The 13,096-nt window shown below is 41.0% G+C and overlaps 1 protein-coding gene across 8 annotated transcripts in view; it reads right to left on the reverse strand.

Annotated features, from left to right (window-relative positions):
* Utrn (utrophin) overlaps positions 1–13,096 on the reverse strand; it is a 555,367-nt gene that overhangs the window by 29,140 nt on the left and 513,131 nt on the right. For all 8 annotated transcript variants that reach the window (XM_045158274.1, XM_045158275.1, XM_045158277.1 and 5 more), the window contains one exon: positions 2,913–3,049. In XM_045158274.1, coding sequence (XP_045014209.1) covers positions 2,913–3,049 — 137 coding nt within the window. The remainder of the gene's footprint in view (positions 1–2,912; positions 3,050–13,096) is intronic.

The following is a 13,096-nucleotide window of genomic DNA, read 5'->3' on the forward strand; positions in this document are numbered from 1 at the left end:
ATTATTGCCAAGAAACTAGAAGCAAGTATTTGGAAATTCTGCATGATTTCCTCAATTTTCAATAAATTCAACACTTGCGAAAAATAAATTCTGTTTAAAATGATCTCTCCACTACCTCCACTGGAGGTTGAACTCAGTGACAGCATGTGTACCCAGACTGTGTGGGGCCCTGGATTCCATCCTCAATACCCACAAGTGAGTGAGTGAATGAATGAATGAAGAAAAAAAGAAAGGAAGAGAGAAAGGAAGGAAGGAAGGAAGGAAGGAAGGAAGGGAGGAAAATACAGAGACAGGAAGGAAGAAAAGGCTTATTTGTAAGTTAGCTTCAGTAGGGTGGCTGAGAGATTGTTTTGACTAATCTCACACTGTTTGAAAGGAATCCCACTTTGAGATATATGTAGTGTTCTGTGAAACCCAACCCAGACTTCAAAGAACTTGGTGACTCTTTCAGTGCCTTAAATTCTCAAGTCTTCTGATATTTCGGGTCTTTTGTCTCTTCAGTCCATTCATCCCAAAGCTGGTCATTTGGATCCCAGCAGTCCTCACTTTGAACTCTCCCAGGTTCTCCACTGCTCTAACCACACCTTCCCCATTATCTGGTTCTCGCTTCTCTTTCCACTCTCATATCTTGCCCTGATTCCTAGCTTCCCACACCAGCTTCCCAGGGGCTCTTGTCTGCAGGTTTTTAAAAATGGTTCAGTGAAAAGGGTTCACTGCCTCTCCTCCAGCTTACTAAATACTAAGGGCTTTGCATAGCTGTTCCTCTCTCCCAGGTCAGCACATCTGCCGTTAGTCAGTTCTTGCCACAGAACAATCCTTGGACAGGAAATTCATTACTTCACTTCAACCAGAAACAGAAACCAATCTAGCTTGATAACCAATACGAATCTCTCATAACTCCCAAATTGTTACTACTACTATTTTATCTTGTTTCTCAGATTGACTTTGAAGAAGTTTTAACCTTACTTGTTCATTTTTAGTTTTGAGAAATCTTACATAGTTATAAAATTAACTGAAAAAATCTTAACATGAATAATGTTTATGATTTTTAATAAAAATACTTCCCATAAATGCCTTCCATGCATGGATAATTGATGGTCAAGGGAGAAAACTATACAAGAAAGAGAAGCAAAAGAAAATTCCAAACAGGGCTGGAAAGATGGCCTAGCAGTTAAGATGTTCGCTGCAAAGCCAAAGGACCCAGGGTTGACTCCCCAGGACCCATGTAAGCCAGATGCACAAGGTGGCACATCCATCTGGAATTTGTTTATAGTGGCTAAAGGCCCTGGCACACCCATATTCATTCTCTCTCTCTGTGTGTCTTTCTCTCTCAAATAAATAAAATAAAATAAATATTGTTTAAAAAGAAAGAAAGTTCTAAACAGCTCCATAAATAATTTCAACAGCTTTAACACTTCAGTAGTTTTCCTCCAATGTTCTCCTCCCACAAATGGTAGAATAAATGAAATCAAACTCTTTTTTTTTTTTACTACCCACTCACATAAATAGCTCAGATAGAGGATGAAGTGACCTTGTAACAGAAAAAAGATGAATTGTATGAAATCCACCAAGCTCTGCATGGGACTCAGTGAAGAAAACCAGCCTTCAGTAGCCGGAAGCTCATAAATCTTGTTCACTTGGGATTCTGCAGTATCTGAGTTCATCTGCTCTCCTTCCTCTCTCTTTATTGTTTGCCTCTTAAGGAAAATGGTTGTACACTTATGTTAAGTGAGGTAAGGCATTTTCAGCACTATATTCCAAAAAAAAAAAAAAAATCAGAGCATACAATTATTTGGTATCATTTGCTCCTAATTTTTACTTTAAAAACATGATTCAGAATGGAATGATTCATGCTGGTGATTATTTTGACATTGAATTCAAAACTATCAAAAATGTTGGAGAAGAGTATTTCATACTTTGGACTGTCCTGCTATCCCTTAAGTAGTGTCTTCTCTTGTCAGAGTCTCCTTATTCTCTAGTAGGAGCCATTCTGGTGATGATTAGCAATTCAAGTTCATTTTCCCCAGACACAAGCACAAGCAAATAGCCTTGCCAGACATATCGATATGGATATTTTAAAATGATTCAAAGATTTAAAATTACACCTACTTTGATCACAATAGGTAACTGTTTAGAGACTTAAAATTACTTCCATGAATTTCTTCTGGTTCATCTTAACACCTTTTTTTCTTATTTCATTTCAGGCTGGAAGTTCTTATTGTTTTCCTTAGTTTCACAATCCCATAGTAATTTTTATTCCTTGGAGCTTTGAGAAATATACTTAGAAGTTCAAAATACAGGCTTTTGAGAAACTTGGTCTATTTCATATAATATATAAAGCTATTTCACTTTGTCTTTGTCTTTGAAGAGAGATAAGAAATGCAATATGAGATTTTCAGCATGGATATGTATTTGAAGCAAAAGAGTTTAAAATATTGCTCTCAAGTTTATATTAAAAAATGTGAAGCGGGCTATGACTCATTGCTAGTTCTTGTCTACTATGTCTAAGGCCTTGGGTTCAATCCCCAGCAATGTGAACGTAAAAGAATATGAAACACAATTTAAGAACAAGACAGCTCAAACAAGAATCAAGAAAGGAAAATTACAGAAAGAATGAAAGAGCATAGGACCCAACAATTTCAGCTAAGTACCCTTAAAAGGGAAAAAAGTGATTAAGAAAAGGTGATGGCCAATTTGGAAATATGGTGAAGGTTAAGCCTGGGCTTTTGGCTGTGACAATGTTGTAGATGGGCAATGAAAATTCATGTTTATTGAAGGTTGGTTTCAAGTTTAATTTCCCTCATTTCAAGTAAGACATTTTATGAAGACACAGCATTGAACAGCTTCTTTACATCATTAATCTTAATCCAATGTGAGTGTCATGGAAGACTGAGTGCTGGAGTCAAGCTTACGTTTCCAAGTTGTCTCCTTCCAGCACAGTCTGCACAGGCAGGTAGCCGAGCCGAGGATGCTTGGCAAAATATTTCTTGGACCTGAACTTGTTCTTCAGCACCTTAGTGAAGTCTCGCACATCTTCCCCGGATGTTGTCTATAAGGTTAAAAGAACCATAGTTCTCATTAAAATCAAAACAGGTATCTATCTACAACACAATCTAGGCGGATATATGTCGGCATCACTAAATGCAAACTGCTTTGGTAGTCTTATACATATTTTGGAATAACACATAGTGTTACAGCAGTAAATGGCAACCTGGACTCACGTAAAATATATCCAACAATGATTTATTATTTTATATTAAAAGTAAACCATTAAGTAGCTCATTTTCTAATCTTCTCAAACTTACCTCAAAAAGTACAATTAGTTTTGGAAATGTGACTGGTTGATTCCCATTATTAAAAAATTACTGTTAAAAATGTAGAGATGAGGGCTGGAGAGATGGCTTAGCGATTAAGTGCTTGCCTATGAAGCCCAAGGACCCTGGTTCGAGGCTCGTTTCTCCAGGACCCACGTTAGCCAGATGCACAAGAGGGCGCACGCATCTGGAGTTCGTTTGCAGTGGCTGGTGGCCCTGGCATGCCTATTCTCTCTCTCTCTCTCTCTCTCTCTCTCTCTGCCTCTTTCTCTCTCTCTGCCTCTTTCTCTCTGTCTGTCGCTCTCAAATAAGTAAAAATAAACAAAAAAAATCTTTAAAAAATGTAGAGATGGTATTCTGAATTGCAAACTTTTAATTAAACTTAATAAACTAAGGTCAATATTTAGCCCACAGTGGCTTTCTATAAGGCAACATACACTCTAGTCTGAAGACAGAACAATAGAAAAGAGAAAAAGAGTGAGGTGGAAGTGGGCATGGTGGCACCAACTTGTAATTCCAGCACTCTGGTGATAGAAGGATATTGACTTTGTGGCTAATCTGATTTACATAAAGACCCTGTCCAGAGAGATAGATAGATAGATAGATAGATAGATAGATAGATAGATAGATAGATGACAGATAAGATAAAAGATGATAAATAGATGAATGGTATGTGTATGTATGTGTGTGTGGACAGAAAGCTTATAGAGTCAGGAAGGAAAAGAAGGAGGGAGGCAGGGATGAAGGAAAAAAGGAAGAGAGGAGTGAAAGAGAAAAGCAGACTCTTGGCAGGTAGGTGGATATGGCACCAAACTCTCCACCCAGTCTAACTCCCCTAGGTCCTGAACAGCATACAATAATTAGATGGTTGCTCCTAGGATATTCATAGTTCAAAAATATCACCATTATCTAATGATATTTCCATCTCTATAAACTGACGTGTTCTGGACATTTCACAGAAGTCTATTCATCTAGCTGATTGTTTTCTGTGGCTGGCTTTTTTCACTTGGTGTAATGTTATTCCATTACATTTCTATGCTTGACCACCCAAAAGTGTAAGCTTAATCTCCATTATATACCCTTTAATTAAGTATATTCAAGATATGGAAGGCCTAAGCAAGACCAGCCAAGAAATCAAACAATCATCTAAGTGACAGCAGAGACTGAAATTATGTCTTTGTAAAAATACACTTATTAGCAAGCAGAGAGAGAGGGGATGAAGGAATGACAGTGACAGAGAGGGAGAGGGAGAGAGAGGGAGGAGAGAGAGAGAGAGAGAGATAAGGATATAGGCACTCTGGAGCTTCCTACACCAGCAAACAAACGGCAGATGCATGTGCTCCTTTGTACTGCTGGCTTTATGTGAGTACTAAGGAAATTGACCTCAAGCTGGCAGGCTTTGCAAGCAAGTGTCTTTAACCACCGAGTCATCTCCCTAGCCTTGAAATTATTTCTAACAAGATTTAAATCAGTACATGTAATCACAAAATAGCTCATTCTGATTTCCTCAACAATTTTTATATTGAGAAAAAAAAATCTACTCCTAAAAGTGATCATCTAAGGGCTTCAATTCACTATAAACTTCACGTGCTATTGCAGGAAACCATGTACAGAAACTTGCCCCTCAGCCACTCGGGATTCCTGTCAGGAGTGTAATTCTGTAATTGGAATGGCTGTAAACAAACTATGCGTGGACCACTGTGCATCTGGCTTTATGTGGGTTCGGAAGAATCCAACCCTGGTTGTCAGGCTTTGGAGATAAGCACCACCTCTCCTGCCCCTCAATTTTTTCTTTTTAGGAAAAAAAAACAAACCCACTTTTGTCTTTTTTTAAAGAAGAAATGATATTTATCTGCAGGTATTGTGTGGGAGCAGGGAACATGCAAGGGTCTCTTTCAGCTGCAAGCTTGCTTCACTTTTCAGGTCTGGCTTAGGTGGGTGGCTTGGGAATTGAACCCAGACGGGCAGTCTTTGCTAGCAAGCGCCTTTAACCATTGAGCCATCTTCCTTGGCCCCACCTTTCAAGAAATCTCATCATTGTCATAAGGAGGAAGCTGTTCTTTCCCTAGTATCATCTTTTTGTCACTTCTAGGAAAACTGAATCCTTACTGGGCATAATGGTGCCTGCCTATAATCCCAGCACTCAGAGAGGCCAAGGCAGGAAGATTACAAGATTGAGGCGAGCCTGGTCTACGCAGTTACGCAGTGAGCCAGAATAAAAGTAAATCTGCATTCTGAAATTTCCCCTTCATTTAAATACCATACTGGTAATGTGCCATGCAGGCTATTTGAAATACATTGAGCTCGTGGATGTCCGAGTTGGGAATGAGGCCCCTCCTGGGTGGGATTCTGCTCTCAAACTAGCCCTTTGCTTGTGCTACAGACTACCCGACACCCATTTGGGCTCCACTTCTCTGTCACCCTTGCTCTGTTCATGTGCCTGTGCCTTGCATCAGGGGACATCTTGTCTCCACCCCATTTTATTTGAGAGCTCTCTGGGTACATCGTTTTGCTTTAAATATTGTGGGAGTTTGGTGCTACTTGCTCTATCACATTTCATGTAACTTCTTTAACAAATAAGGACAGCAGTAAAGTCAAAATTGATTTGAGAAAGTCTGCTGCCAGGCCAATCCCCCCCCCCCCCAGTACGTTCTCACAAGCATGTACGAAGTCCCTTATACAAACGTATCGCCCTTCCAACTGTGCCGTATTTTTCAAATCTAGTACTAGTAACTAAAAAAAACACTTAGAAATGAACCTCACAAGGACAAGTAGGCATATGAGTATACAAAGAAAAGGCACTGTTATCGTGAAGTTGAGTAGCAATAAGAGCATGAAAATTTATCTGTATTGAAGCCAGTTCTCAACTTGTTCCCCATCACCACGAGAGAATGCGTTTTTTAAAATGTGTTGTTAGATGATGACATTTTCTCTGGGAAAAATCTGCCCATAGAAACGTCTATGAAGTCTCTAAGAAAATCTTGTGTAAGGTAAAAGCAGGGGGCTTCACTCTTTAAGTCCTGCCTTTCCAATGACAACAACAGTAATAAAAGCCTTAAGTTTGGGGCTGGAGTTATGGCTTAGTGGTTAAGGTGCTTGCTGGCAAAGTCAAAGGACCCAGCTTTGATTCCCCAGTACCCATGTAAAGCCAGAGACACAAAGTGGTGCATGCATCTGCAGTGTGTTTGCAGTGGCAAGAGGCCCTATTGCACCCATTCTCTCTCTATCTTTGTGCCTTCCTCTCTCTCTCAAATAAATGCATTAATAATTTAAAAAAAACTTTAAATCTTCCACCAATAACTACCTTACTGAGAGAAAATATAGACCCTTCATATGGAATTCTCACTTAACACTTTGAAGTTTGTTTGTTTTTTTTTTTGCTTGAGCTTGAAAACCTACAAACTGTACATTCTTAGACTAAATGTTGCCACCAACATACTCTTTAACTTCAAACACACTGAAAGACAGCCAGAGGCTCTTCCTTCTCATGATATGAATCACTAAAAAGAGAAAGGCTAAGGTGCAGAAGAATTTAGAATTCAGAAACACCAACCCTCATGGTCTTGATAGCTAACTAGGTTCTTGAATAAATTGTTTTACCATTTCAGCTCAAGGTTTACAGAGTATCACAGAGAAAGAGGCAATGAACTACAATGCCAAATAACCCTCAAGGCCAAGATACAGTGGCTAATCGCTGAACAACTAACACAAAACAACGAACTGAACCAAAACTAGACAAATAAAACCATATTCACTTTTAGTCTCCCAGCAATTTTCTTGGTCGGTTAGTTTATAACACGGGGTAACTGTATAATTTGTTTCTTTAACTGATACTTCCAACATGAGAATTTTCAGCTATTAGCAAGTTATAGGTAGGGGTAAACAGGCAAGTAATAAGATGTAAATCAAAGTTATATAAATCAGCACACAGTCATTTCGCACAGGAACAAAATAAGGAAACAATGCCATTTGAATCAAGCACAAGGGCAAAAATCATTGACACATAGGATACTCATTACCAAGATTTATTGCTTAAACATAGACGCCAGTAATTCTCAGAGACCTATGTGTACTTCTGAGTAACATTATCACAAGCTTTATTTTAAAGACATTCTTAATAATTTTTTAAATTGCAAAACAACTCAGATTTTACTTAAGTTTCATTGATTTCAACAAGTTGGAAATCAGACACATCCACATTCCATGGGCAGGATGAACTCATTAAGAGATGCTTAGAGACTTCTGAGTATTAATGGGAAAATGTGAAATGGAAAAAATTAGCATTCATAGAATCACCCACAGGGTCAAGAACAAAGATGGTGGGGCACGGGGTAAGTCCTCCAGTGTGAGATGGAGCTGGTCCAAACTTCACCTTAAGAGCGCATAATAACACCATCTAAACTCACCAGACTCACTAGGAAAACAACTATGGGCGACAAGAGCTGACAAGCCAGCGCAGAATGCTGAGGCTGGAGAGACTGCCGTGATGCTGCATTTTTAGCATATTGGACATTATCCCGGAACACATCTGAGGAAGCAAGACTGCCAAAAACAAAGTATGCTAACTCCACAAAGGACGAATCAGCATCTTCTTACAGTTGACTCCACAGCCTCACAACACTGGTGCTGGCAGGAGAAAGGAGGCGACACAGCAATGGTTTCCAGCTCTTTTTTGTTTTTGTCTCATGTTGTGCTTTTGCCAATGACATAAAGTTCAGGGAAAAAAAAGGGCACGACTTAGCTTTTAGCTTACATATTAAAACTTCTGCTATGGTGTGATTCTATCAGTTTCTACAAACATGGAGAATACAAAAGTATTGCAACGTTTCTCCATATATAGACTATAGAAACAAGAATATTATAGAGTCTAGGGCTGGAGGGATGGCTTAGCGGTTAGGGCATTCTCCTGCAAAGCCAAAGGACCCAGGTTCTATTCCCCAGGACCCATGTTAGCCAGATGCACCTGCATCTGGAGTTTGTTTGCAGTGGCTGAAGGCCCTGGCATGCCCATATTTTCTCTCTCTCTGTCTCTCTTTCTCTATCAAATAAACGAATAAATAAAAATGAAATATATAAAAAAAGAAATTTATAGAGTGTAAAGGCCAAAAACAAAAATAAAATTCCTGGGCTGGAGAGATGGCTTAGTGGTTGAGCGCTTGCCTGTGAAGCCTAAGGACCCCGGTTCGAGGCTCGGTTCCCCAGGTCCCACGTTAGCCAGATGCACAAGGGGGCGCACGTGTCTGGAGTTCGTTTGCAGAGGCTGGAAGCCCTGGCGCACCCATTCTCTCTCTCTCCCTCTACCTGTCTTTCTCTCTGTGTCTGTCGCTCTCAAATAAATAAATAAAAAATTAAAAAAATAAAATAAAATAAAATTCCTATACTGTAACAATTAGGCTGCAACTAGTTGGAGCTTGACCCTGGTGACTTATAATATGTTAAACAAACATCTGAAATCCAACTCCTAATGAATCATGGCCTCTACCCTAATGCCCAGTTTCATGAGGGACAACTTGTGCTATAAAACTTACTACTTGGGCTGGAGAGACAGTTTAGTGGTTAAGGCACATGTCTATGAAGCCTAAGGACCCAGGTTCAATTCTCCAGGTCCCATGTAAGACAGATAGATGCACATGGTGATACATGCATCTGGAGTTCATTTGCAGTGGCTAGAGCCCTGGCATGCCCATTCTCCCTCTCTCTCCCTCTCTCTGTCTCTAATAAGTAAATGAAAAGAAAATCTTTAAGAAAAAAAAGAAACTTAATGCTTAATAAGACAGTGAGATGGCCACCTATGGATCCAGATGTGCGCTCCTCCCACCTTGCACCAGAGGCCCCTGTGACAAGACCCACGAAATTAAGCTCAGCTGATAGAAAAGCGATTTTCCTCTCTCTCAGCAATGTGTCAGCACCCTTTGGAGCACTCCCACTGCTTCCTCACAGGGTATTTAAATACATGCTGTTTGTGCTTTCAGTAAATTCTTTTTACTCACCCACATCAGTGGTTTTCCACAAATTATTTCTATATGTTAAAATTTGTTTTAAAACAACTTTCATGTTTTATTTAATTATCCTGGTTGTCTATATAATTTTGCTCAGGTAACCTTGGAACCTGGTAAAGCCAGCACTGCTGTTGCTGCATAACACAGTATATATGAACTCACACATATATGCACAATCTGAATGTTAGGAAACTTGAGTTATGTGGTCATTTTTCAAAAAAAAAAAAAAAAAGGTAATCCAGTTTACTGTTGTGTTGCCGTTGTACAGAAAGCTACAAATGCTAAGCTTATTTTTTTCCTATTTGTACAAGGTGCTACAATTACCTTGTTGCTGTGGGGACGAAATACCCAACCAGAAGCAGGTTATGGAAGGAAAGGGTTCTTTTGGCTTATGCTTTCAAGGAGAATTTTCATTAAGGTGGGGTAAGCATTACAGGACCAGGAAGCTGGCTCACATCACCTCCCAGCAGGGATGTAGTAGAGAGAAAACGCTGGACCGAACTGGCAAGGAGGGCTGTGTTATAAAATTTCAAGGCCTTCCCTGGTGACACGCCTACTCCAGCAAGACTCCACCTTCTGAAGACTCCACCAGCTGAGGATCAAGTATGAAGCCTAGACACAAACGTATAAGCTACGGGAGATACTTGCATTCGAGCCACCACAGAGCATGGAAACCCGCTTTGTTCAATAAGTAAGGCTTTATCTACACGGGTTTGATTACACAATAAAAATGCTCTATTGAGCCGGGCGTGGTGACGCTCGCCTTTAATCCCATCACTTGGGAGGCAGAGGAAGGTGGCTGGCCATGAGTTCGAGGCCACCCTGAGATTACATAGTGAATTCCAGGTCAGCCTGGGCTAGAATAAGACCCTACCTCAAAAAAAACAAAATAAACAAACAAAAAAAGAACAAAATAATGCTCTCTAAAGGATGAAAATATTATGATGCATTTGCTCAAAAACCATACTACTGATCTCTTTTTAAGAGGGAAGGATGTAATAAGCAGTTGTCCACAGAAGCCTTTCCCAAGTCCTCCCCACTTTGTACCAAAATCTCAATGGAACCATCAGTACAAATGAGCTCTATTCAAAGCCCTGAAGGTAAGTGGGAACATTTACAGCAAATCTACCCCAACTAGAAACAGCAGATATCAGTGAGGTAACAACCTTTTACGGAGACCGAGTCTCCTCGCCCTGATCTAGCACGTCTGTCAAACCACCCTGCCATCCTCGCTAAGCTGCCAGATTCAGCTACCTTCATGTACCAGGGGATGAAGCCGTTGTTCTATTACCCTCTCTAGTTCTTGTCCTCAGCCCTATGGCTAGACTACTGGGCCTTACCAAAGGCATGCTGCCTCTATCTGTCTGCCGCTCATTCCTCGCTATTGTGACCTCTATCTTCTTTGACCCATTCTCCTATAACATGTTCATGACCTTTTCACCAAAGAACCCTGATGCGCCTAAGATAATAACATACAATGGGCAAGGATATAGGAGGTTAACCCTCAGTGGGATTTGGTGCATGCCTCCCAAAATACGGCATTTGAGAAAACAGCAGAAGCAGGAACCTCGACTGGAGAGGTGGTCTCTCTCCCTCTCCCTGGAAGGAAGGGCTTTATTTTTGCCTATGGGTTTAATATGCAAAATCCACGTATTGGAAACTTAACGCCTAACACAATGGTGTTGAGGGAGGAAATGTTTAAGAGATTATCTGGCTAGGCCTGGGAAGCTAGCTGGTCCTTGGGTTTGGTTCCCAAGCCATCTGTGCACATCTGAACGCAAAAACTGGTAGAAGGGCCTGTCATTTGTTTATAGTAGCTAGTGCTCCCCCAAACACATGTGAAAATAAGTAAGGTAAAAAAATTTATGAGATGATTAGGTCATGAAGGCTCATCACTAGTTTAATGCTATTATGCCAAGAATGGGCCACTTATTGCCAGTGAAGGCTCCTGTTAGGATAACTGAGTATGCCTCTTCCTTGGTCTCCGTCCCCTCGCTCTCCCTCTCTCTCATGCTCTCTTGTGATGCGTCCACCATGGGGTGACAGAGCATGGAGGCTCCCGCCTGATGCAGCTCCTCCACCTTGCAATCCCAGCCTGCAGGACAACGGGACGAATCGACAGCCACACAGTTCACAAATGACTGTCTGAAGTGCTCTGTTACAGCAGCGGAAAACAGACTGAGTCATCCCCGAGGACGCAGATCACACAGCAGACTCTACAAACAGGCCTTATGGTTCCCTACTCCACCGTGGGATCACAGCCCCTTTGCTCATTCATGCTTCCTGTCTGCTCGTCATGAAGCCTAGCATTAAAATAAACAGGCTTCCCAATTTCTCTGGGTCTCTGTTTCCCTGTGAAAGCTTCAATACCAGGTAAAACTTAAATAAACTGGTAGACTTTACTCTTCCAATCTGCCTTCAACCATGACCTTAAAATGGGAAGAAAAGCCCCCCACCCTCTTTTATTCCTTACATACAATCAGCCACTTTAGCCTCACCTACTAAAACCAATATACCCTGGAAACCCGTTGTATTGCACAATCTCCCACAGCTATCACCTGTCATTTCTACAGATGCAATGATGAGGTCGGAAATGCCGTCTCATCTCTGAAACTCACGACACCCCACTTTGGTTACATATTGGGGTGAGGCTATACCTTAGCACTCAAACTTCTGTCAGCCTCTGATCTCTACCATGGAAATATCATCTGTGATCTTCTGAGCTGTGTCCCCTTCTTCAATTAATAAACTTCTTTTTCCCTCCCATTGCTTTGACCTAGCTTCTGGACCTGTGTTAGGATTTCTTGAGCATGGGAACAGCCCGCATCGGCCAAAGTACCACTCATACCTGAGGATTCTTCACTCCCTTGGCTTTCAACTACAACTACAACTGCCTTCTAATTCTCAAGCTGCTGAGAAGTGATGGAGCCCAGAGGACAAATCTCTGCCAATTAATCCCGGCTGCCCTCTCATGACAAGGCAGCGACCTTTACTCGTCTCTTGGTGACTCATGACTGATGCCAGGAGCAATTCCAAACATTCCTCATTCTCCTTAGCATTGAACCCTACTCTCACTTCTTGTCAGCAACCAAACCGCCCCATAAATCACTCCATCATAGACAGAAACATCAACACTGGTGCACGGCCATCATGAAAAACAATCTAAAACTCCTAAAAATTTTTAAGCAGAGCAGCTGCATGATCTAGTCACCTCACTTCCAGGCACATAGCCAAAGAGAATAATATCCACCCCTCTTCCCCACATTTGCTGCAGCGTGATGCATAGTGGCCAAGACAGTCAACACAAGTAACCTACAACCTACACATCAAGAAAATACCACATACATGCACAGACAAACAGAGGGGGGGGTAGGGAAGGAAGGAAGGAAGGAAGGAAGGAAGGAAGGAAGGAAGGAAGGAAGGAAGGAAGGAAGGAAGGAAGGAAGGAAAGAAAAAGATTATTCAGCCTTATAAAAGTAGAAAATTTAGCCATTTTCAACAACACAGATGAACTTGCAGGACATTATATTAAGTGAAATAACCCAGATATAGAACAACAAATATTACATGAACTCATTTATATGTGGAAACTAAAAACAAAACCAGACTCATCGTGGTAGAGAGGAGGATGGTGGTTAGCAGGACCTGGAGGAGAGGGTAAGAAATGAAAGAACTTTCAGTTTAAGACAAGCAAGTCCTAGATCCTCATGTACGCCATGGCAGCTATAGATAAGAATATGAGCTGAGGCCAGGCGGAGTGGCACACACCTTTAATCCCAGCAC

This window comes from Jaculus jaculus, chromosome 9 (genome assembly GCF_020740685.1).
Source record: "Jaculus jaculus isolate mJacJac1 chromosome 9, mJacJac1.mat.Y.cur, whole genome shotgun sequence".
Classification (NCBI taxonomy): domain Eukaryota; kingdom Metazoa; phylum Chordata; class Mammalia; order Rodentia; family Dipodidae; genus Jaculus; species Jaculus jaculus.